The 27,423-nt window shown below is 29.8% G+C and overlaps 1 protein-coding gene across 1 annotated transcript in view; it reads right to left on the bottom strand.

The window, feature by feature from the left end:
- The window catches only part of LOC129987995 (cytochrome P450 4C1-like), a 39,576-nt gene extending 18,144 nt beyond the window's left edge, over positions 1-21,432 (bottom strand). The window contains exons 1-7 of the mRNA XM_056096060.1: positions 21,326-21,432; positions 13,926-14,160; positions 11,016-11,128; positions 8,200-8,285; positions 5,291-5,481; positions 2,116-2,185; positions 233-359 (exon numbers count right to left, since the gene is read on the bottom strand). Coding sequence (XP_055952035.1) covers positions 233-359; positions 2,116-2,185; positions 5,291-5,481; positions 8,200-8,285; positions 11,016-11,128; positions 13,926-14,160; positions 21,326-21,328 — 825 coding nt within the window. The 5' untranslated portion in view covers positions 21,329-21,432. The remainder of the gene's footprint in view (positions 1-232; positions 360-2,115; positions 2,186-5,290; positions 5,482-8,199; positions 8,286-11,015; positions 11,129-13,925; positions 14,161-21,325) is intronic.
- Positions 21,433-27,423: the final 5,991 nt, after the last annotated feature.

Below are 27,423 nucleotides of genomic sequence, written 5' to 3'. Positions count from 1 at the left end.
GATGGTGTATCTTTTTTTTCCAGCCAATTAAAAGTTCTATGGCAACATTATTACGGGCAATACCATAATAAAGCTGTAGGAAAATCCATTTCTATAAAAGAATTGATTTCTTCAAAGAACTATTCCATGACAAAAGTTTGGGTTTCCAAGATAGCAAAGCTCTGATATTTCAAATAAAAATATTTTAACTTTTTTTTTCGAATGCAGTAACAGCTTTATTAGTTATAAATACCTTTCTAGTGAATCCTTGCACTTTTTGTAGATTGGCTCTAAATCTTCTTCCAAAAGCTGTACAGTTGAAAATGATATCTGGATACAGCCACGGTCGAAGCACGCGATACATAAACGCATTTCCAATTCTAAAGACATAGAAATGATGAAACATTTTATCGAATGCATTATAGTTGTTTGTTTCCATTTATTGTAATTTACAATGTTATAAATTCAAAAAAAAAAAAAAAAAAACTCAAAATGTTATTATAATTTGTTGCTGAAAATGCAATTTTAAAAGAATTTACCTTGGTTAGGAACAGTATTAAAGCAGCAAAGTATAAAATAAATAAATGAAATAATGATATTTTAAAATACAAATTGTTCAAGCTTTTTCTTTACTTTTTACTAGCCAACTGTATAAAAATCGTATTCATATCATAATAGTATAAAGATATTGCATATCACTCAGTAAAATGGCACATTTAATTCAGGAAGCGGACGAAGGCGATTTTTCAATATGGACATCAACTAAAGACATTGATATATTTATATAATTAATTTTAGAAATTCAAATACACAGTACACTCCGCAGTATCCGGTTCCGTACTATTCAGCCTAGTTCTCTTTAATCGCAATTAAATGAGGAAGACAAGCCGTTGCATTGACAACATTGCCAAAACATTGGAAGTTGGGGAATACTACGATCTTCCGATGTGCCCTGAATAAAATACAACTTCTGACAAGAAAAGAGCAGCATTCTACTCGTTATTCATTGTTTCTTCAGTGTGTAACGGAACTCAATTTTTGCCGCTGTCCCTGATTAAAACTGCACAGTATACATACAGTATTCGTAAATTGTTATTGGGGTATGCTGTATTTTTTAAATGTATAACAGTGAAGATTTCAAAATAGGTGACAAATGAAAAAAAAATTATTGTGACTATGGAGGAGAAATTACGCGCTAGCTTGGTGTGCACTTATGTGCATAAGAGAAAATCTATAGTATTCATTCATTAGTTGTAAAACCTTTAAAAATATGCAAACACTTAAAAGGATCTTTATGCTATTTCTTTTTCAGGATAGGGTATCAAATCTCTATAACATAAAATTTTTTCTAACCTTGTTTGTGTTGTTTCACAAGTTGTAAAAATGATAATATCCTACATGCTTTCCCATAGTTGATTGGAAACGATATGAATGAAAAGAACATTGAGAATGGAAATAAAAAAAAAAAACACGCTAGTTTTCTCTTAAATGCAATTGATTGGTTCCTCAATTTTGATCTGCATTTTCATACAATTTTAGTCTGCCTAAAAATATCTGTATTTGCCCTGTCCTCTTAAACTTAATTACACCACTGTCTCTTTCTACTTTGATGTATGCCTTCTACCATCTGTCGTGGTGATCTGCAGATACGCTATAATATCACGACAAACTGAGCCACGTATCCGAGTCTTCTCTAAACTAAGTTTTGAGCGTTAAGATATCTCCATCTCGGAAGAGATTTTCGGTGGCTTGAAAAATACAGCTGCAAAGCTTAAACTCATTAAACTCATGCAAAGCTTAAACTCACGCAGATATGTTGGGCGCAATATCTGCGAAAGTCTTTCCTTTGGCGTTAAGTTCAGGATTTTTTTCCAAGACTGTCTTTAGTAGTGAAGTATATATATATATATATATATATATATATACAAAAGTATTAGAATCAAGTTAATAGGAAAAACAAAAACCAAATAAAAATTAAACCAAAAAAATTATTAAAAAATATTAAAAAAGAATAAAATATTAGATATAAGATATTAGAAAAGTAATTTTTATTTATAAATAACAGCACCCATTCATATCCGATTAGGTATAAATAACATTTAGAATATTATGTATTAGCTAATTAATTATACTCACTCGTGTACAGCCTTCACATAATCATCATTGTCATCCCCTTGAGCATTAATGCAGACGCCCATGGCCGTTTCTAAGAGTTGAGGGGGAAAAATTAATCAGAAAAATGAGATGAGAGCAGTGTAAAATGTATGCTAAATGGACATTTTTGCTGATCTGCAAGTATGTGGAAATAAAATCAAATAAAAATAATAATGTTTGAAAAAAATATTCATCATGATTTTTTATGATGCAATCGATTATAAGTAGTTATTATGCCAATGCAAAAATGAAATGAGGACTTCAATAATATACCCGAACAATAAAAATTCGATTTATTGGCGCATACAATTAAAGTTTTATAATATTAAAGTTACGAATCAAATTTTACACTCCTTTATAACAATTTTGTTCCATTAGCATTACAACATTATTACGATATTCTCACGATATTGCCCTACATTCGGAATAACAAACAAAATCATAGAAATATCGTACAATATCTTGCACTAACAGAATATCCTTTCTAAAAGCTACACAAGGAATTTTAGGATGTTTAGAGGCTAGATATTAAGTAGCCTCTAACACAGAAAATTTATTATGACACAAAAAGTGCACAAAATTGTTTATGGGGAGATCTAGACATAGAGAATATAGAATTACAGCCAACAAACTAGCACGTAGTTAATTCTTAGGTAGTACGAACTCACAAAAGAAGAGTTAAGATTTTAATCGGATCTTTTTTATAAAAATGGCATTGCTTTTCCGCTGAAACTACGGTACATATTATTGGACTAATTTTTTTAAAAAAAATGTTAAAATAGTTTAAAATATATGCTACAATATTTTTCATTGTTTTAATTTCTGCGTTTACACACAAGAGTGCTGGAATGATATTAAATGTATTTTTAGTGTGCACATTATTTTTGCATAAAATTAAGAGTAAATTTTGAGAAAAAAAAATTCTAAAGACAGAAGAATAGAACCTAAAACATTAGCACGCTAAAATGTCTCTCTTTTTTTAATAAATTTTAACTTAAAAGATGCCATTTAATTTTGTTTTTATTTCTTCAGTTTATATTTTATTATTTCTTTATTTTATTTCTTTTTTTTCAGTTTTTCGGCTATAGTTGTCCTGTAGCCGAAAGACTGAATTAGAGGAAGTCGATACAATTAGCAGAAGTATCAGAATGAACGCGAGAGAATACTGTTCTGATAATTAAAAGTCGTGTGATGCTGGAAACGGAAGCAGATGAAATGTTCTTTTAGTTCCAGAATTGGATATTAACATCTCTTTAGAACACGATTACATATAAATTAGAAGATGCCCTCGTCTAAACGGGCTATCATTCTGTTAACAATATATTACATTTTTTTGTCAAAGATTAACTCTCGAAAGTTTAGTGGAAAATCTCATGCAGACTGACAAAGTGTTTAAGAAATAAAAAAAAAAAAATGTTGAAAAATAGTAGACCGCTTTAGTTATAAATATAAATAGTATTAACATCAAACAAGAAAGGCGCGGAAATCTATGAATATAAATTAAAAAATTTCACTAACGCTCAAATTAAAACTAATCATTTAAAACGTTCAAAACAAATAGTGATCCATTAAAAGAAAAAAAACCCGCAATGCTAAGTACAAAATAAGATATTAGCAATAATACCAACTATCTTACGAAGAGAGAATATAATGTGTCAGCATAAATATAAAATAGTAAAAATTACGAAGCTCAGTTCATTGAATTTTGTTACATCCACAATTAAATAGTAAAGCACCATTAAACAATAAAATGTGAAATAATTACAATAAATACGATTCCATAGGTAATTTTTATTCATGCTTAGCTTTATTCACATACCGAAAAATAAGCTACTTCAAAAAAAAAAAAAAAAAAAAAAAACCTGTCTGCATTGCTTCACACCAAAATAGAAGTTAAAATTTTCGCATCCTGTTATGACGCAGATAAAAGAGGCGAGAGTATTTCTAAGCTTCATTCAACGTTACAGATTGTGATGGATGATTATATTACAGATAAATGTGCATAAAGCCTAAAAGAATGCAATATGTCAAATATAGGCTTCAATTTTCATAGCACATGTTTTTAAATAGTGGTTCCGACTAAGTAGATGCCAAAGGCAGTAAACAGGATAATGAGAAATATTATTAACCTTATTTTCATGCAAACGACTTTATAAAGATATAAATTCTATAAAAAATTATAATTATAATGTATGCTTTTGTTAAACAGAGGTCCTGGCCCAGGGGTGGCTCTTTTTCCCCCGTAATCTAAGAGTCACGGGTTCGAGTCCTGGCTCGGGCCTGGTTGTTCTTTACCGTGTGTTCTATCTGTGAGATGTGAAATAGCCCCCTGTAAAAAGAGGCTGTACAGGCCAGTATGTTAGTGTCATCTTCATATGAGTTGGAAATCAGACATTTGCCCTCGGGTGTATTGGGATTATCAGGGGTCTTTACCCACAGATGCTACTGCATCCCTCTCTCCCCAATCTCTTTGACTTAGTTTGAATTGGTGTTCAATCCAAGGGGGATAAACAATAACAATATGTATTTGACGAAGCATTAAAATCATTGTTTAATAAAATAAAGGTATAATTAGCTCCTTATTTATAATATTTCGGAATACTAATTATTCATTAAATAGATTATATTCCACAATTCCTTTTTGCTTGTCATATATAATTTTGACTGTGATATATGTTTGGAGTAAATCATTTCCACTATTACGTATATACTTCATATTCCATTATTATTTTTCTGTTTGTAAAATAATAGTTTTTATATTATATAAATATATATATATTAAACAAAGTTATTAAAATTAAAATAATAAATTGAGATCCATCATTAACGTGGTGATTGAATTAAAATGGTGTGAAATGTGAAATTAATTTCAGTTATTAAATGAAAGTCTTCAAAATTAATCAAATCCGCAACGCGCTTAAAATCCGTCACTGTTTTTAATAATTCAGAATTGCTAAGTATAAAAACTGCAAAGAATCTTGTGTACGAGAATTAAAATTCTTCTTTTGCATTATAATAACAGAATGACAGAGGATAATGCATTTTTCTTCTGTTAAAAAATGAGGTTTAAAACGTGAAAAATATGTAGTGTAGATGACATACACAGTTGTTTTTATCTATGTTTAAGTTCTTACCCTCCTTCCCTTCTGATACTTACGACAAATGATATCCAGAGTGCAGGAAGTCATCAAAGGCACGACGTCAACCCAAGGCTCGCAGTCTAGGCGCTTCAATTTCGAGACGAGCACGCTCGATTGTTCGTGGAAAACGGGGATGAAATCTTCTAAAATGGTGAAGTGGAATGTGGGTGTGAGTAACTTTCGGCGGAACCTCCACTTCGGTCCTGTGCTGAAAAAGTTAAGTCCGTAAGATTTGTGTAAGCGAATAGCTCTCCTGTTAATGGAGCCAGAAATAAAAATATGAAGATGGGAAAACTTCTTAAAAAGGAATGTCTTCCGATCTGATTGTGTGGGCAACTGTGGGATCCAAAAATTAAATATTTTTACTGAAACAAAATTCTTTAAAATTAGAATCTGTTTAAATATAATTCCGAGCTAAAAAATTAACGTTAAATTACTAAATTAATTTAATATTAAATATGTAAAGCTAAAAAAATTAACTCTTTTTTTAATTTAAGAAGTTTTCATATTCATTCTTAATGGCAATCTAATAAAATGAAAAGTAATAAAAGTAAAAAAGAAAATGCAAACCAGAACAAAGCAGCTGGAAATATTGCATTGAGGTTCATCCAGCCTCAGGAAGTGAGTAGAAAAGAAAGTAAAACAAAAAACGTTTTAAAGATCATTACATTTGACTCTCGACAATCTTGTCTCCATACTATGCGGGATACTTCTACATGTAAAGCGTAAAATAGAATTCAAAATAAATTCAAGACAAGAAAATTTTTTAAATGTATCATATCTAATAATAATAATTCTTGTGGCTGTGGTCCGGGATACCCTGGTTGGTAGGGCACTGGATTCGCATACCATGGATGGGGAGTTCGAACCTTGCCGGTCGAACACCCGCCGTGTATAAAGTGGCTGATGCACGTATAAATCTGTCGTGGTCACAAAGTCTCTCCAAGTCGAGATAATACAATTGGGAGTACTGTTTCAGCGATGATCGTTCTTTTTCTAAATTATGATCTGTGAATGAAATGTATTAATGAAGTCCACCCCGTAAAAAGTGTTGTGTCGCATGAGTAGCTAAGTCATACTCCTGTACTTAGATGGCGTTACTGAAATAACAGACGCTAAAATTCTCGGCTTAAAATCGCTGACTTTTTCATGGGACTTTCCTATGACAAGTACCATAGAAGCAACAACTCTTGACTGTTTGGCGTAATTAAAACAACATTTATCCATAACCGAATGAGGAATAATTCATTTTGCTAAAATACTGCACTGGGTTATCTACTAGAATTCCTTAACTTGTCGTATGTATAACACAAGTTAAAGCCTAAAAAAGGCAGATTTCTCATCTTGCTATTTAGCAGCGGTTTTCGTTATATATGTTAAAAGTATTCACTTCCTATATCAAAACCCTAGGAAGATCTGAAAGTCTATTAAACGTGTATTGCAGAGTTACAAAACCGACGTATCGAAATCTGGCAGAAAGAAGAGTCCCGAGACAATTCTTTGACTGTGCCCTCATTTTGTCAAAATACATGAATGCTACTATGTTAGTCCAGTCGACTTTTCTTGAAAAAAAATGAGGGTAAATATATAACAAAAGCTACATTTTTTAAGTTACTGGGTTTTACTATGCCATATATAAATTATAACCGTTAAGTTATTGGATAAGCTAGCTTCGGCCGGGAAAAAAGCATCCAAAATACATATTTAATTTCCCACGAAGCGTGTTTTAGCAGCATTGCATTTTGCATTAATTGTCAAAGATCTGCGGTAGATACAAAGCATCACTATAATCCACCAATGTTATTCATATACTAGATTCAAAATCAGTATTTCATAACTATTCGTCAATGCTATTTTCAATTAATGTACAGATAACGGTTTCTGTATTTTATTAATTACAAAGCACACAATTCTCTCTCTGAATATATAAAGCATTCGTGACATTTATGCTTAGTCCAAAGTCAGGAATTTTATGATCAGAGAGAGGGATAAATCTTTATTAGAGTAAGTGAGAAAATTTTGAGAAGACCACTTCCACTGATTTTAAATTTATTCCAGATCTAATTCAATCCTTGACCTACGAATTTACTTAACTTCCTAATTAAATGACACATTCAATTTATTATTATTAATTTAACTCATATAATAATATAAGAGCTTTTGAGATCTCAAAGCGTCTGCAACTGATTTTTGCATTTTAAATCACTTAATGCTTTCGCTTAGTAGCAGATTTAAAATTGAAAATTCAGTCATTCGATGTGCGAGTCAGATTCGTCATTGCATGCGAAGGGGTTAAGCTACTTTAACATTTTACACCTCATTTTATAAACCTTTTTAATTTTCAAAACTTTTTTTATTTATACTTGAAGAATCCGTTTTCCTCCTCCTACTTTTCATCAGTTCCGATATCCTCAAAAAAACGTAGGCTGATGCGGTGAGGAAGTTTGGAGTGGGAATGCCATCTCAGGTATCGTCTTCGTCATCTGACCGCGGTTCGAAATGACGAGGTCCGTATAAAAATAGTCCTAGTGGGGCTTTAAAACGGGGCGTTAATATAACTAAAATCAACAACAACAACAACAACAAAAAAAAAAACTCTGATGAACGTAGAGATCTGTTCAGGAAAGCTAACCCTACAACTTAAACTAATAAAATAAAAAGTGTTTTCATTTCCTATCAAAAATAATTTAACTGGCTAACACTTGTTTTTTGCTTATTAGTTGCTTATCGGATGTCAGAGATCCGGTTACACATTAGTAAAATAAGTTTAAGTAATTAAAATGATAATACTTTTAAATATTTGGATTTCTTCTAAATTCATATATATCATCATATATTCATATATTCATGATTCAGATTATTTAAAGACATACACGAAAATCACAAATAACACAGATAGAAAAATTCAAACTGTTTTTTTACAGACCTTGTCAGGAGCCCAGTACCCAGCCACGGTGCAAGAAGGTTATATTCTCTGCCTTTATCGATCAGCGTTGTACTGCTCAGCACAACCTGTCAAGCAATTTGAAAAAGTCATCAACAAATGGTATCACTAATTGGCATTAATTTCTATTTTTAGAGTTTCTGAATGAATATTTTAAAATATTTCATTCTTATTCACCATGGGTAAGGAAGAAAAACCGCTTTAGGAAAATAAAACTATCGAAAACTTTTTTATTATTATTATCACAACTCGCTTATGAGTTGAGGAAACTAGCGGGAGTGTTTTTCCCCAAACTTTTACCCACACTCTCTAATAAAAGTGTTATCTCATTTCGCATGTCCGCATAAAATTGTGAACCTTGAGCACAGCTTTCCATGGCATTGGTGAACAATATTTACGAAATATAGATCTTTCACGTTTATTGAATCCTACAGGCAATGTTTAGCGATTTATCCCGGGCATGCGGTTGATACACAAGTACATTCGAAAATCGAACATATATTTTGGATGTTTTTCTTCCTGACTGATTAAAACCGAAATCTGACACAGAATCACAGTTGTAGATACAAGATCGCATGCCAAATTCCATTTATTTATATCATTTCGTTTTTGAGTTATTGGTTTACATGCATGAGAAAGAAGAGATCTACAGACGGACAGCCTTTTAATAGATTTGGTTCAGAATTCTAAAAGACTCAACATTGTACTAAAATTTATTTATTTAGCTCTTTCGATTCTGCAGTCGTCGAGTTCTTTTGTACTCGAACAACCAAACAGCCAGATTTCATCTGATTGGATTCCTTAAAAATTAGATAGTAATCTACAAATTCGATATACCATATGCCAGATTTCATCTATCTGTTTTAAAGGGATTTTGAAATATCGTTTTCAAAGACAAACAGACTTAATGTTAAAAATATGTTTTCTGGATTTGGGAAAGTTTGAAACTAAGAGATTCGACAAAAACTGGAATTCGGGTTTTTCCCCCTTCAGACGATTGTAATGCTTTCTATTTGTATACGAAAAGGTAAAAACATTGATCCTGTGTATACTTCATGAGAGTGAAACATTTTTCATTGATATTGATTGAAATTTTCTAAAAGAATGCCTTTCTAAAACTTGCGCTTTCTATTAATAGATTTTGTCGTACAGATTTTATTTTATTTTTGTTTTCAGAAATAACTGTATCTACTTCCACCTCTCCCCCTTTTTTTTCCTTATTTCTGTCGATAAGAGGACAAAAATGATTTTTATGTCATCTTAAAATCCATAGAAAATTCATTCAATGATAACAAATTGTAATAATTTTTACTTTCTAACACACAGGGTGGCTGTAATGATAATAATTGTGACCCAATTCAATAATAATTTTATATCATCAATCCATCTGTTGAATGAAACTCAAAATTTGATATGAAATAGTTATATTGCATGGATCTATTTCTATTACTCAAAGTCGAATCAAAACGCTGTAAATCAATCAATGATAATGCGGCTATTGGGTGGTTTAAATGAACTATCAGCTTTAAATATGACTTGGTATAGAGAACATAATAGAGAAAACCGAGAAAAATAAATTAAAGAAACTCTGTATCTATACTACTATTATAAATGTGAAAGTTTGGATGGATAGATGGATGGATGGATGTTTGTTAGTCAATAACGCCAGAATGGCTTAACGCAATTGGATGAAATTTAGCACAGAGATAGAGATAGATTATAGTCTGGAATAGAACATAGGCTACTATTTGTTCCGGTTAATTGAGTAGTTAATTTTTTATTAATAAAAAACTAACTTTCCCGCCAAAAGTATTCATTTCCCCGCCGCCAAATGAGTAGGGCTTCAGTTGTTTTTCTTTCCCATGCTAAAGAGTCTAGGTTTAATATGTTTCCGATCGATTATTTCAAATGATTCTGTTCATTTTCTAAATGTTTGATGCATTTAAAATTAAACATTGTTAATGAATCGATTGTCGGGATTCATTCTGAAGTACTTTTAAACTAAAATAAAACAGAATAAAGAAAATAAAAAATTTCTAATCTGCATTGCGTTACGCCAATTGGCGTTGAAAATTCACGCATTGGCAGTGTGTTCTGATTTTTGCAGTATGTTCTTGACAATTATATATTTTCATTTTAATTAAAATTTTAAAAATTATGAGTATTATACTGTTGTAGCTATCTCAAACTCGATCGATAAATAAAATAGACTTGACTTGATTTTAAAGAAATATGGACTTGATTTTCTATTTGTTTTATTACATACTTTTAATAAATTGATTTATAGTTTTAAGTACATCGTTTTTTAAGGTTAGTTTTAATTTTTTTTAATTTCTTATTATTTGATATTTTTCGAAATGTTCAGAAAACGCAAATCGAATCTTTCGAAAGGGGGTAATAAAGCTCGGGCTACGAAAGTAGCTAGAAGACCTGTTTGCAATTTTAGTGAGCACTTGCGGACTGTCAAACCTCTTCCAGCTGTGGGATACATACAAGGATAATGATACGGTTTTATAACAGTTTACATTTTGATCAGACCGTCAGTTCTCATACATACACATCAAAATTTCCACGCGAACGAAGTCGCGGGTAATAGCTAGAATTCAATAAAGTTGGAAATATTTCGAAACCAATAGGCGATAGATTCATAATATTCATTACATTAAACAACAATAAATTAAAACCATTACGTCATTTATTGCAAATAAAGGTTAAGCTTCTTAAGAAGACTTAACTATCGCATTGAAGCCCGAAGAGATTCCTTTATCTTCATGATTGAAAAACAAATTCGTCCTCACCTCTACGGATTCCGGCTTGTAGAAAAAGACCGCTGGCTTAAACAGAAGATAAATCCGAAACAATTTTTCATTGTGGAATATTCGGCAGATGCCACTCAATCCTTGGAGAAGCACTGAAACAGAAGAAGAGAACCACTAAAATGAGTAATTTTCAATATTCATTGAAAAATAGAAAAGAATAGAATGTCTTCTTGCAAAAAGAAAATTGATATTTTTCACTGAGTAAATTATACATATAATAGTCCAGTAGAAATGTTACTTTGCAAGCAAAAATACATAACAGTAATTTTATTGATTTAAATTGCTGAGAAAAAAAGTAGTTTTCTAATTTTGAACCCGGATGTGTTACCGGATAAGAATTAGATTGGAGGGGGGGGGGGAGATTAAAGGTTTAACATTGGTTTTTCGCATTAGCTATTTGTTATCTGTTATTTTTTTTTAAAAATCTATTAGTCTGAGAGAAAACTTTAAAATAATAAGTTGTATGCAAAAAGAAGTGTATTCAACTTGAATAGAATGTGTATTCAATTTGAATACAGCTCATTATGAAGTATAAATAATGAGTTGTATTCAAATAAGCTATGAAAAATTTAAAAATTCACAGGTTCATCAAAAAATGTCTATAAGTACTTTTCTATCAGCTAGAATTCGCGATCGAATAGAAAGGAAATCTTATTCGCTTAGAATAGACGTTTTGAATAGAAAATTCTATTCTAATCATATCATTTTGTGATTTAAAAAACTGTCATAATAGTGGAAAAGAAAGTTATAAAGCCGTTACTTAAGATAAGAAAGTTATAAAAAGAAAAAAAAATCTTACTTTGTATAGAAGTGGATTCTCGGAAAAACAATAAACAATAAAGTAAGAGAGCGTAATCGCTATTGAGAAATGAATTCAGGCCAGATTGGGAAAAAATGATTAATTTCGAATTTAATTTCCTTTGCTTTTTCTTGAAATTCGGTCGTTATGACACAATTTGAAATCATAGGATAAAATTTTTAGAATAGGAATTTTTTCTGACAGCAAATTTTATGTGATAAAAAAGTACTTATAAGACATTTTCTGACAACTCTATCTTTTTCAATAAAATCGAATTTTTAAAAAAATATAATACAGATATCGATCTGAAATTTTTATCAGTTATTCCCTTCTATTTAACATGTACTTATGTGGAATAACAAAAATTTTGCTTAAATTTTTAAAAATGAAAAATATTCTTCCAGAGTTGCCATTTTTAAAATGTACTACTCCTCACTTAATTAGCCAATCATAACGATCGGCAATTTATTTTATAAGATTTTTTTAATTAGCCATTTTATTTTCATGCTAATAATTTTTTTATTTAAATGTGAAAAAAATGGCGTCTAAATTTCCAATTCCCCTCCACCCTTACCCGTAATATATTGAAGTACAAACTTGGAGGATTATTTTGGACAACTGACTCGACAGCTTAAAGTAATAAAATTGCTATGATGTATTTGTTCCATATTTTGATACTTTTCATGAAAATTTAATTGAACTGCAAGTAAAAGATGATGCAACGCTGATATATTACTAACTATAAGATAAAAAGTGAATATATTAAAGGATTAAATCTTTTGAATGATGAACAAGTTTTTTTAATATACAGCAAAAATGCGGAATAGATTGTAAGTGTATAGAAAAAATTTATTTAATTCAACCAAAAAAACATTTTAAAAGTTTACAGAAAAAGAACAAGCGTTTTGACTGTTATTTTTACTTTCCCGTTTACGAACTATAGAGAAAGTATTGTAATCGTCAAAAAATTCGAACTAGAGATTTTGAGGAAACTCTCTTCTTGAGACACTCCTGATTTCGAAAAACCCATTTTTGGAAAATATCTGCCTGTGATAAAGATTTCTCCAAATCGCTTTGAAGTTACACAGATGAAATTTGGTATATGGTCTTCACACAAAATTTGAAGATTTCTATCAAATTTTGAACGAAATCCATTCAGAATAAGTCCGTCTGTTCGGCTGTTCCAATATAAGTTAAAACTATAACTACAAAACGAAAAACGCTACATGAATGAAATACGGTACACATATTTAACATTTATAATCTAGAACCTATCAAATTTTGAGCAAAATCCAACAAGGAATTGAACTATACTGGCCATCTGCATTTTCAGAAACATGTAAATGCGAAAACTCAAAAACGCGAAAAACATCTAAAACACAAATTCACCATTACGAGAAAGTATTAGGGAAACCATTCCCACTGGTTGTTTTACAAGTGCTTATAAAACACACCACGCTCTGCTCACTTCTCCTCCGTAAAAAATCTGTTATCATCGCACATATCTCGAGAGATGTGGGGAAGGGGGTGGGGTAGTAAAGCTCAGCAGTGAATTATGCGCAGTGAGTTATGACTCATCAGGACCCTGACATCCGGTTTGATCAGAAGCTTGAATATCCCCCCCCCCCCCCTACTAACTTTTTCATATAGCACATAAAATGGCACGTTTTATGTTTCGTAATATGATGAATAATTTTGGGCCGAGGACAGTATATCAAATCCCATTTATGTAAGTCATTGTGATTTCGAAATATCATATTCCATGTACATAGGTGGAGCGACAGTAAAACTTTCCAAACAAAAATTTCGTCCGAAAGTTGGCAAAAATTTTCAGAATTAGTGTGAAGACCGCATACTAAATTTCAGTCGTCTAGCTCATTGAGTTTTGGATTTATCGCATCCAGAAATCGATAGACATATTACCAAAAATCTGTCGGAATTGGTTAGTTTTAAAATGTGAAACTTCATCAAAATCTTCTGGTGAAATGTGTTGGTAAACACAATATTTTTCCTTTCTATAACAAATACAATATTTTCTGAAGCAAAAAATGACAAACGGTCGAAAATAAAATATGCAAAAGCACACTTACGAGTCAGAGCAGGACAGTTGGGTCTGCTCTGCTTATACATAGACAACAAGGCAAGTAAATAAAAAACCAAATGATTTGCTTGGACTCCTGGTAAAGTGCATGGCTGAAAAAATGCATGATTATGATAGATATCCATCGACTTTTTAAAAAGTAAACAGAACCTGGTCAGCACGTAACAAATAATAAAAAATGCTGCAACTGTCAGCCATTCTTTCTGGTGCGGGATTACTTCAGTCTGGAAAAAAGAAAGAAATTAAGTTTTTGATTTCCATTTCAAGGTATTTTTAATATTATAATTTAAATAAGATATGAACATGCTTTTAAATTAGTCAGTTAATTTATCTAATTTACAGGATAAACGGGCAATGGTATTCAAAAATAATTTAAGTTGAAAAAGCTACACATGGTTGATACTGAACATTCTGCACACAAAAGGGCAGCATATACATTGTCAACATCTACTTTGGTCCATTATTCACAGCATTAGTGCAATTGGATTGTATTGTATGGCCTCCTTCAAACATAATAACATTAATAGCATTAATAGCAATTTAATAACACCTTAAATATTACACTTAGAAAAACATTAAATACAATTTAGGCATTTGAAAGCCATTCATTATACTATCACATGACCTCATTACCTTCCCTAATAAATGTATTGAAATATTTTTAGACTTATTTCAAAATTATATGATTCCTCTAGTATTGAATATACTGAAGTATTTTAAGACTTAATGAAAATGTTTAAGAATTGTAGTAATGAATGAAGAGGTCACCTTCTGAAACATAGAACTTTTGTAAACACTTAATGCAAACACTTATAAACATTTTAACACTTTTAAAATTAAAGGAAGTAATAGTTTATCAACTTTTCAATTCTTTGAGTCTGCTCTTTCGCTATTGTTTATAATCGATTGATGGAATTTCATTAATCCTGGATAATGTATCGACTGCAATATTATTTTCATCTTATACATGTTTGAAAACACATAACTTGAAAATTTTGACATATAATTAAGTTTAAGAACTTTTGAAATGTTGCTTTTTGTCTCTGAGGAAAGATAAAGGATTTATAGTTAGTATAAATTGAAAATGTCCTTCCTCCAAAATATTGCTTGAGGTGTTTAAGGGAAAGATATATGTATAATCACTCTCAAAAGTGCGATAATTTTGTTCAGTTTCGTTTAACTCTTTTCAGAATAAATCACAGTTGGCTTCCATATTGAGGTAGCAGTGAATCTATTGTTGTATCTGAAATATTTGTAAATAATGACAAAAGTAATTCAGAATTGTGGAAGGAAAACGATACTATTTCTACGAGATTATTTTTACATTTTTCTAATTGTTTATCAGAATCTACAGTTCATTTTATTTTTTTCTTTCATCTTTCTACTATGCACCTTTAAAATAACCTTGCAATAATGCTTGGTTCTGTGCAGTGTCTTTATGAAGACGACGGTACAAACTAAGAATTACGAGGAAGGTTCTAAACTCTTGATTATTTTCGAGTAATTTGTAACTGTTGATCTGTAACTCAACTCTTTTTGGTAGTGGCTGAGAGCCTTGGGGTTTAATTAGGCATCCCAAAACATCGATTTCTTGAAAGCGAATACAGATTTTTAAACATTTATTCATAAACCCAAAATATCCAAGTTAATTTAAAATCATTCATTTAAAACTAATTTAAGATGAATGCCATACTCTGCATAGTAGTTGGATACTATAATTATGTCATCTAAGCAAGAAAACAAAATCCTATCCTCTGAGAATTTTTTTTAGTGAGAGGATAAGCTGTTGGAATAATGCAGAAACATTTTTTTAGCTTCACAACACATCACATTAAATTCATACAAACCAAAAAGTGTTATGATAGTTGTTTTATGTTTGTTCTTCTTAAATGGGAATTTGGAAATATGTTTTAAATAAGTCAATTTTAGAGAAGATCTTAGAGTAATTTAATATTTAATGGAAATACTTTAAACTAAGAATGCAATAATCGATCAAGAATCATGAGAACATTAAGCATAAGTAATCCTCGCATGGTTGAAAAGATCCATCCTTTCTTCTTACAAGATACAAAGAACTTAAATATTATGAATCTGATAAATGACTAATTTCATTGTAAAAATTTTATGTTAATTCATATAAACTTAAACTTTTTAGTTATCGCTAATCGTTTTGTTTCGAGATGTTATGCCCTGAATAGGTTAAGTATTTGTTCAATAAAGTGCTTTACACCACGCTTTATTTGCATAGGGAAAAATTAGACTTGGGAATTTCGGGATATTCTGAAAGTAAATTAGAAATTTTTATTGATTTTTAGATGTGCTGGCAATGCTACCACTAAAAAAACACATTGTACATGGATATCTGTCATTCAGTTAATTACTGGTCGGAATGAGTAAATGAAATTTGCGAAGAGAAAGAAAGAGTTCCTAAAATACTTTTTGCGACGTCAGCAATTAAGTATGGAAACCGAAGTTATAGTATTGTCCCAATTCAAGGTTTAGCATATTGATTTCATAATCTGAAATTTCTGTATCATCAGAATTTCATACATTTTACATTTTAAGCACTCATTTTTTTTATTTTGATAAGTAGCTAGAATTACGTTATAATTATTTTAGAAATCGATTATACTGTCTACGAGAAAACGCAAATTTCATTTTTGGTCATGGGCGAATAAACGAAATTTTCGACAATCTAGAATTTATTGCTGATTTGAGTTTTTCTCATTATCTTGTGGCTTCTGAATCCTTCAGCAGATTTGAGTTTACCTGATTATCTTGTGGTTTCTGAATCCAACAGCAAGAATACTTTTTGCGACGTCATTTCTCCTTAAGAAATTTAACACTAAATTGAAAGTGAAAAAAAGACGGTCTTGATTTGGATTTAAACTTCTTACGCCTGTTATTTCGTGATCAATTACGAAATGAATAACTATTCCGTGTTCTAGTTCTTGCCTCAATACGAACACATAATTCAGTAATTTGTTGATCTAGATTTTTAATTCTATCCATAAGTTCGTTAGAAGAATTGTTTATATTACTTTTACTGCAAATTTCGGTTTTATGGCTAATATCATTAATTTAATCAGCCATAATTGCTATACTTTCAAAATATTTTTTATTGATTATTAAAATATTTTGATAGATTTTGGTGATTTTTCAAATCATAATTATTCAATAAAATATTCAAAAACATTTGAAGTAGGCATATATCTTATTTTCTGAAACAACTCATTAGGTTTTTAATTATTTAATTCTGTTTCAGTAATTAACCTTCAAATTCTAGTATTTTCACCTTTCTTAAATGAATTTAAGAATCAGAATATTTAGTTTGACTACCACTGCTAATAAGATCGAAAGTGTTTTCTACAAATTGTGTGTCAATTGAGAAAATAAATAGTTAATTTTATTTGGCAGTAATACCGCTCATCTAAAAATTGAACTTTATTTGATAAAACCCAATTTATGGTTTGTCAGTCCAAAATGGAGGTACGTTAACATTCACCTTGTGCAAAGTAACTCCACTTTCATTTCTATCTTCACTCGGCATTTTATTTATTTACGGATCCGGGTTCTCAGTATATTATTGGCAACTTTTTCATGATAGTCGTAGATGTTACATAAAGCTCGTTTAACATACCAAATATAAATTAAAACTTGAAAGTTTAAATCGCATTTATTTTAAAATTTACTACACAACGGAATATTACCAAGAATTCCAGTTAGAAACAGAATTCTTTCTTAAAAAAGAATTAAATTATGTTAGCAACTTAAAAAGACATGACAACTAATAAAACAAATTAATACACAATATTTAAAAAAAAAACTGCAGTGCTAGAATTCAGCCACTGCAGACCAATCATAATGCATCACGTACATTTCTTATGACTATGGCATTAAAGACCTAGATTGGATAAACAATATTGTTGAAAAAATGTAATTTTTAGCTGCTTGCAACAGAAATCTTGCATCATCGTCCTAGGTATTGTGTCACCTTTGAAGCACACTACTTACGTCAGTCTTAATTTCTCTAAATTGTTTTTTCTTCAAAACGCACCGCCTTATTCTAGAAGCAATCATTTATGCAAACTTCTAGATAATAAATATTTTTTTAAAAAAAAATAGATATTCTTTTTGGCATCGCAACGGATCCGATTCCAAATTCTTTATCTACTCAGTTTTCCTTTTACTACTAACACCATTGTAGTCAACAGTATTCCTTGAAAAAAAATTGTTTAATTAATCAAAACTCTCCTTATGAAAATTATTACTTCGAAATAATTAAATTCTTTTTTCTTCCCAAGCGTGTAAAGTTATATATTGAGTCAAGCCATATATCTAGGCTTTATACCAATCATATAAAACTTACATTCAAATCTAGTGTTGTTATTATTATTATGAGAATATATAAGGCTTGATTTCCAGAAGATTAACGTTAATGAATGTAAAACACTTCGGTGTTTGAAAAAAGGTGTTTAGATGACTTTTGTAGTCAAAAGCTTGAGGCAAAAGAAAGAAAAAAAAATACTGAATTTCGTTAACTTAAATTTTAGCCAGGGAATGGAATAATACCAATATGAATTATATAAAAATGACAAATATGTTGTTTCTGTCTACCAAATCAATTATATCATCATAAATTAGAATAAATTTAATAGAACATGTTGGAATCACTTTAAGATTTAGCTTATAGCAGCTGACTAGATTTAGCTTATATTATTTGCAAATCTGATAATCTAAAATGAACTATTTGTTTTAGGGCTTTCTTTCTTCGTGGAGACTCAGCAGACAATCTGACGAAATTAATTCAAAGCTCACTAAGAAAACAGAGGATTACCCATTATTCATTCAATAAAAAGTACTCATATTCGTGTTAAATTGTTTCTGTGTAAATATTTTCCAAATGAAATTGTCAAATACTTCTTGAAATTTTTTTGTGATTTTCATTTGATAATAAAGGACCTTTTTCCTTTAATCCGCTCGAAAATTTTAAATTATTTTTAACAGAAAAAAATAATAGTTAAATCCTAAATATAATCATATTTCTAAACAATACAAAATTCAGAAGCGAAAAGTAACTGCTAAAAATTTTTAAACTTCAACATTCATTGCAGTAGTAACACAACTGAAATACGAAAAACGATTTAATATATTTGGCGGTTTTAAATGCTAATAATCCAGAAAGCTCATAACAGAGGATTATATGATCAGTAGTTATTTTTCAACAATGCAATTTAAACAGGTACCCTAAAACCGAATGACTAAGGAGGGCAGCGAGTTTGTCATTTAAAAATTTCAATCGCTTAATTGTCATATAAACAAGCTGCAAAAAACACATATTCAATGAACTGTAAAATATTAAGATAATATTAATATTTTGCCATATGCAATTGGTCAGGTTCCTATCTATTTCAATACATTCATTCATATTTATAAACAACGAGCGTCTGCTAAATAATAGCGAGTCCAGGAGCGTGTTGCCTAAGAGTCAGAAATCATGAAAAATTATAATAAACTAAAATTAAAGTCTTAATTTAAATTCATTCTTAAATACAAATTAAATTCTTAATCTGTTTATTAAATAAAAAATGTTTTGAAATGTGAAAATAAATTGACTGGTTTATTGATAAAAATATCTAAATTTAGCCCTGAATATATAATTCCGATAAACTTTTTATTGCGTTAAGAAATTTGATTAAAATTTAAAGCAAAAATAAGGGACTTAGACCAACAATCATTCGTTTCCAACCATAACTAGAACAAAACAGTATTATTCCTTCATTGTTAAAAATTCGCTTTTGACATCCAGCTGGTTTCCCTGGAATATTTTTAATGCTCGATTTCAATTAAAATTAAAAGCAAAAATAAAGGCCTTATAAACAAACCAACAGCCATTCTTTTCCAACCGTAACTAGAATACAAGAGCATTATTTCTTCATTATTAACAACTCATTTTTGATAGCTAGCTGGTTTATCTAGAATATTCTTAATGCTTAATTTCAATCAATTCTTTTATATTTGGCTCATGATTCATTCATGAGTCAAATACAAAAGTATTTTTATAATTCACATATTTATAAAAGTACTTTTATACTTCAACCTGAGATAGAAATTTAAGTAGCGCTATTTTAATTACTTTGTACCTGTTCTACTACTTACCTAGATGAATCTGTTTAATAGAGTAGAGTCAAACAGTAAATGTATGTGTCAATTACCATTGTTGAAACTGATACAGAGCATTTTATTTGCATTATACGAATTTTTGTCTAACAGCATGTTAATGGATTTAAACATTGTAATAAAATAAATAAAAAATAATCAGCACAATATTTCAGCCTGCCAAATATATTATTTAATACTTCAAACGGCATTATCGATAAATTCTATAATGAACTTCTGATGAAAGAAAATAAGAAAGTAAATATTTATAACAAAACAGTCCAAGAACATGAACATAAACAGAATTTTTAATCATTAGCAATCGAAGAAAAATACAAATCAAAACGGTTTATATTTCTATGAAAAAATGAAAATATTTTAGCCAATGTTTCATAAAAATATTTTTAAAACATGTCAAAATTCAGGGGGGAAATTCCGCCGCAAATTATCAATAATTAAAATTTTTAAATTTTATTCTAATATAATGTTAATGTGATAATATTTCTTGAAATTATCGATAGGAAGCGTAAAAAAATTTGTATCAATTTAATTAATTGAAATTTAAAAATAAAAAAGAACACCTCTCTCTCCGAAGTGTCTGCTCTTATATCTCATTATACATCTGTGCCAGATTTAGAAGCTCAAGATCCAACCATCTGTTCTGTAAAACGCCAACAAGGGAGATATGCATTCGCTTTTATTGTTAGAAGAGCCATAAAAAGATAATTTCACGATAAAATAGAAAATGGAGAAATTTATTTTACATTTAAAGCAATAAAATAATAAAAAAATTTCAGTAAGAAAGAAAAATCTGTAATTTTACTTTTAAGGTAAAAAGAGAATATCCTAAAAGAGAGACATGAAAATGATTTTAAAAATGAGTTATAAATTACAAACATAAATAATAAAAAAAAGATAAGTACTGCTAAAGTAAATTTTATTTCAGTTCCTTTTATCTTTTAAAGTGTTAAAATTACATCGTTTCAAAACACTTATTTTATCATTAAAAACACTTCCTACCTCCAACCTGCATCATAAAAACATACATGCTTCTTACGACTATACGCAACTGTTTTCAGAAAAGAGAACGAAAATTGAATCATGAAACATGTCAACATTTAATAAAGCAATTAAATCGAATGACGAAAATTTTCAGTAACAAAACACGAAGTATTCAGATTCCTATTTCAAAAAACAAATAATCATGGCATTAAAAAAGACATAACTCACCATGGTTGTATCCTGAAAGAAAAAAAAAAAAAAGATAGTCACAGACGCTCTGCCGACCAGAAGGCTTCATGTATTCGCAGCATATTGATCGCTGTTCCAAGAGAGAGCAGTGCGCAAGCGCACACTTAGCACGCGCAGAACAAAAGTAAACATAAAAGCATCAGCTGCTATTTACATCCACCGGCTTGCACACAATTTTTCGAATGTTGACGTTTCGAAAGCCTTTCCCGCCACATGTGTTTCAATACTTTGGTTATAAATTATGTTCTCTTTTAAAATGCTCTCAAGGCCGATGAGTGGAGCGTAGAATGACTTAACGGTAATGAAAATGGTGAATTCCGTCTGTTTTATTTTTTACTTTCTCGTATACGATGTATAGAGGAAGTAATGTAATCGTCAAAAAAATTCGAACTCCATATTTTAACGAATCTCCACGTTTTAGATCTCTCTAGTACGAAAAATGCATTTTGGGAAAATGTATGTCTATCTGAGACAAAAATAACACAAAAGCTCTTTGAACTCGACAGATGAAATTTGGTATATGGTCTTTACACCAAATTTGATTATTTCTTTCGAATTTCAAGCAAAATCTATTCAGAGAAAGTCTGTTTGTCCGGCTGTTCGAAAATAAGTTAACATGACGAACGAAACAAAAAAAGCTACGTGAGTAAAATTCGATACAATGATTTAAACTTATATTGTAAACACATATCAAATTTTGAGCCAAATCCAGTAAAGTGTTGAACATCTGTTGGCCTGTACTTTCAGAAGCATGTAAATGTGATAGCTCATAAGTGCAATGACTTAAACATATCAAATTTGGAATGTGAATTTGTGACTACAAGTGTAGTTCTGTGTCATATTTTGGTTTCATTATATTCAAAAAAGCCCATTTAAAATAAAAATTTACCTTTGTTAGAGAGTATGCGAGAAAGTTTTGGCGAGAACTTAAAAAAAAAAAAAAAAAACTGTAACAGATAATGCATCAGTTAAATTTTTCATAAGTACTGCACAGGCACAGATGTGAAAACCTATCAATATTCTATGATTGTAATTTTGCATTAAAATTAAAATGATCAGTTTTTCCGTAGTTAATCGCTACTTTATAGAATCGGAAGGTCGAATGGGAAGAAGCGAAATCTGAGGAAATCCGATAAATAAATAATAAAAAAAAATCCAAAAACAAAATAAAAAGTTGTTACTAATAAAGAAGCTCATACGTGCGTGCGAGTATGTGTGTTAGTGCACTACAAGCCAGACTTATAACTATCAAATTTCTCACAAATATATTTCGGAAAGTCGGAAAATTTGCCATTTTTCCACAATAACTTAAAAAAATATCTAGGCAAAAAATGTAATGTTTATATCATTTTAGAATTTTTAAAAAATTATCTTTTTAATGAAAACAATTATGTGTTGAATTTTTGCCCCTAAATTATAAATGTTTCAAAATTAATTTAGGAGTTTCAATAATGGGCTTTATTATTGCAATAACATTCTAATTGTTTCAGCAAATATTTAATTCTATAATTTCTATGATTTTTGAAAGCTAAAGAAGAAAGAATAAGTTTATTGAAAAGCAGACTATGGAGCATGGAGTATTCTGCTGAAAGCCACAGGTACTTATATTTTTAATACTTCCGAAATTGGGGCATAGATAAGTTCAAAGGATGACAATACAACCATAATTTCTCCATTTCTAAATTTTGAGCAGAGAGACAGAGTTACACATACTGACATTTTATGCGTTGAAATATAGATAAAAAAACATTTGCATTTGGAACACATTCAAAATTAAAAACTAAAATTGAAATTTGACAAAGAACTATTATTTTAATAACAAAATCACATATTGAAATCCATTTATCTACGGCGTTCCGTTTTTGAGTTATCTCGTTTTCATGCATGAGAACAGAGTACCAGTGGTGGTAGTGAGTGAATTTAAAAGAATGGAGGAGGAGGTGGGGGTATAAGTAAAATGTTTTGAAAATTAAAATGTACTTTGATTTCAATTTAAATAATTTCGAATACATTCCTTGTCACACTTTGGATCAGGCCCCTGTTGAAAGTAAATGGTTCGATTATCGAATGGAATTCATTTAATGAATAAATGAATTAGTTAATTGATTGACCAACCAACATTTAATCAGCCCTGAATGAACAAATAGAAAAAGAATCTATCAGTGGGAAGATTAGGTTCAAAATTTAGATAAGTTTAGTTTTATAAATATGCCGCTTTGAAGTAACACAGGGGTTATTTTACAGCAAACCTGGTGATTATGAAATTTGGACAGATGACGCGGATGGCATCTGAATATAACAACAATTACAAACCATAATAATTACATTAAGAATTACAAACCAGCAGGAGGATATTTGTTCTTGATTTTCTATGCACGCAGTGATTCTTAGGTGGAATCGGGTTTCGAACCTGGAAAGCTTCACTGCAAGAGCTAAGATTTACCCATATTTAAAACTTAGCTATTGAATTTAATGCCTATTTAAAAATCACATACTTTCAACCATCAAGCTCATTCATCGTAAACACATGGATAGACTTTTCATTGATGGATTTTGCCCAAAATTTGATCCATATCTATAATTTTGGAATAAAGATCACATACCCAAATTCATTCCATCTATCCATCCATCTAAAAATTAAAGAAAAACAAATTAGACCCTCAAAGCATCAAAGATTGGCTAGATTTTGCCAATTTTTCTTTTATATGAAAGCCCATGGCCTCTAGTTATGTCATCAGTAATCATTTTCTCCACACCTCTGTTTATTTTCAAGCACTACTTTATTGTACATTCTCTATGGAAGAAAAAAAAATCCCCAGTCCTAACCATTTAAATGATTTTACAAATTTTTACCCCATATGGAAATCCGTGAACGATGTATGATTATCAATGATTACCTGTCAGTCATCAGCCCTCGTTTTTGAGAGAAATCTCAAAACCACAACTTCACTGTACATTCTCTAAGAGAAAGATGCTCTTCAACGCACCCAAACCTTAACCATTGTACCTATTTCGCCAAATTTATTTCATACTAGCTGCTTTTTGCGACCAGCTGTTTCGCAGAAATTAAAAATTGCTAAATATTTCAATTAAATATTTTGAGTAATTAAATTTTTGTTTTATAATTTCAAATTTTGATAGCTATATCAGTCATATTATTTAGAAGTTTTATACCTTTCTGTTCATAGCGATATGTATTTCCCTTGTTGAATATATGCCTTTATATATTCATCTATATCACAGCATTTTTTAAAAATGGGCGCACTTTCAAAATTTTTCACCATAGCTTCATATTGAAATTAAATCTTAACTGTAAGTATGGCAAATAACATTTTATTAAAGGGATGTCTTATACTGAAACCTACTATCTATAAAAAAATGGCAGAATCTTCAAATCTTGATCATTAACAATGGATTAAAAGTTAAGATAAAATTTTAGTAATATCAATAAAAACAGTATGAGTTTACTTCAGCAATAAAAAACTGTTGTTCTAAAGTATACTTAAATTAATTTTTTTAAATTAATTAAAAAAATATTATACTGCTAAAAAATGTATATACTGAAAAGATTTTTTTCTTTTTTTTTGAATTTTAAAATGTATTAACACATTTTTTATGTGTCTGCTGTAATATTTTCGAACGTCATCGCGGAAAAATACTAAAACCTTGCTTAATTTTTAGTTAATCAAAATTCTAATAAAAATTTCAAGGAAAATCGATCCTAGACGCACATTTCCCGCACTCAACAATATATATGTACCAAGTTTGGTAACTAGGTCAAACGGTCCGCAAGTGGAGCGTTTAATATCTTCGTTATTACAAGAGGTGAAAGACAATTAAAACATTACAGATAGTCGCCAATCCTCTACCTCCTATTTTTGAGTGATATCATGAAATAAAATTTTTACAGAGTGCCAGAACCTACAACAGACCGATTTCGCCAATTTTTTTCTTTAAATATTTACACATATAAAATAATAAGGAAAATTAAAGAACTTTTTCTCCAACCCCAACCACTGGTCGACGAATTTGAGTTTCTGTGAAAGCTCATGGCACTTGATAAAATAAGAAATTGTTCCACGTCGTTCTCTATCTTCGAGAAAAATCTCAAAAACACTACTTCAATGCTCATCCTCCAATGAAAAAGAACTATGATAGAAACACTTATCCTCTCTACCACTTGCTGATTCCACTAACTTTTATTTCATGAACATGATTTCTAAATATATTAAAAATGATCGCCTCCCGCTCAGCCAGCCTCCATTTCAGAAAAATAACTCAAAATAAAATATCAGCAGACGACCAACCTGTTAGAGCTGTTTCACCAATATTAATTTCCCATTATTTTTGTTACCTTTCAAATATCTATCTATTTTTTATCTATGCAAATAATAAAGATGAATGTGTGTGTGTCTGTTGGTGCTCTATCGGCTAGACCGTTTGACCTATAATTACGATTTTTTTAAAATTTTAATTAATTAAAAAATAAACTAAATTTTGCGTTTTGCCGCGATAACATCCAAAAATATCGTAGCATAAAAATGAATTTTCCATCGTTTCAAAATTAAAAGTAATCTTTTAAATAACCAATTTAATAGTCGTGCGAATTTTTTATATAATAAGAATATTTTTTGCCTAAATTTCAACGATAGATTACATTGCTGCTTTGAAATTCAAACCATTTACACTGCTTCATCAATTATTTAAATGGACAGTTTTTTACATTGTTAAAAATAAGAACCTGTTAATATCTATGTAGATTATAAAGTAAAAATAAGTAATAAATAATAAAAACAATAATAAAGAGTAAAGTTACAATATTCTTGAAAGTTAGATGATTCGCACATTTACGTTTACTATAATTCTATGATGTTATGGGACTGATCTCCAATAGAAAGATTCATTTATGTATACAATGTACATATGTAAGTCATTTAAAGTAACGGGGCTTTAATATCTCGTAATTTGACAGAATCAAAGACAAGAAGTTAAATCTAAACGATGATTTAATTGAAATTAAATATAACCAATTTCTCCAGCGAACCAGCTGGTAGCCAAAGGTGATTAGTACAAATAAATCGAAATGTTTTTAGTTTAATATGCGAATATAATCTTTAGTTATAATAAAGATGAGTGCATGTGTGTGTTGGCGCTTTACATGCTAGACCATTTGACCTAGATCTGCTAAACAAGAAACATATATATTAAGAAGAGAAAAATGTGATCCATAGGACGATTTTTTTTGAAATTTTAATTAGAATTTAAATTAATTAAGAATTAAGCGAAATGTTGGAATTTTTCCGCGATATCATCCGAAAATATTACAGTACAAAAATAATTTTTACATCATCTTAATATTTAAAAAATTATCTTTTTAATGATACTAAAGGAAACATATAAATTTGTTTTTTTTTTATTTATCAGTTTTAAAATTATTTTTATCAGATTTTCGAACAATTTATTTCGTACAAAACAAAAACAAAATTGAGCCTGCAAAAGCACGTTAAGCGTGCGTGAGAAAAAAGTTGTTTTATCAATGTGTTGCCATCAGTTGACAAAAGCTCAAATTAAAAGGGTAGTTAACACTTATCCTTTAATTTGAGTTAACTTTTACTGCAAATTAAACTTTAAATAGTGTAATTTTCAGCATGTATTTGTAAGAAATGAAATAAACATATTTTCGAAAAAGAGATTTGTACAAGAAAAAGGTTTATGTGAAATTTGAAAATATCTATTTTATTAATTCAATAATTCTGTAATATTTAAGGCAAACATGGTCTATATATGTAAGATAACTACTCTAATCGAGTTCCAGTACCTAATTTTTAAACAGTTAGTATAAGGGATAGGCATCTAATAAGAAAAATAGTCTAAATGAAATAAAGAATGCTTTTAATGCAGTTTCAGTCAATAAACGTTCTGAAGAATAACGAATTTTGTATTTTCTATAGACCCTCTATCCTATGAGTCATATTTAGGAAATATTCTTCAGACACTAACTTTTTAAATAAAAAGAAAAGTCGACTCTATTGCCAATCAGCGCAGAATTTTCCACAAGGCCAAAAATTATGAAAGTC

The sequence above is a fragment of the Argiope bruennichi genome, chromosome 10 (genome assembly GCF_947563725.1).
Source record: "Argiope bruennichi chromosome 10, qqArgBrue1.1, whole genome shotgun sequence".
In the NCBI taxonomy this organism is placed as follows: Eukaryota; Metazoa; Arthropoda; class Arachnida; order Araneae; family Araneidae; genus Argiope; species Argiope bruennichi.
The sequence above is the reverse complement of the archived record's forward strand: the minus strand, read 5'-3'. Positions and strand labels throughout refer to the sequence as shown.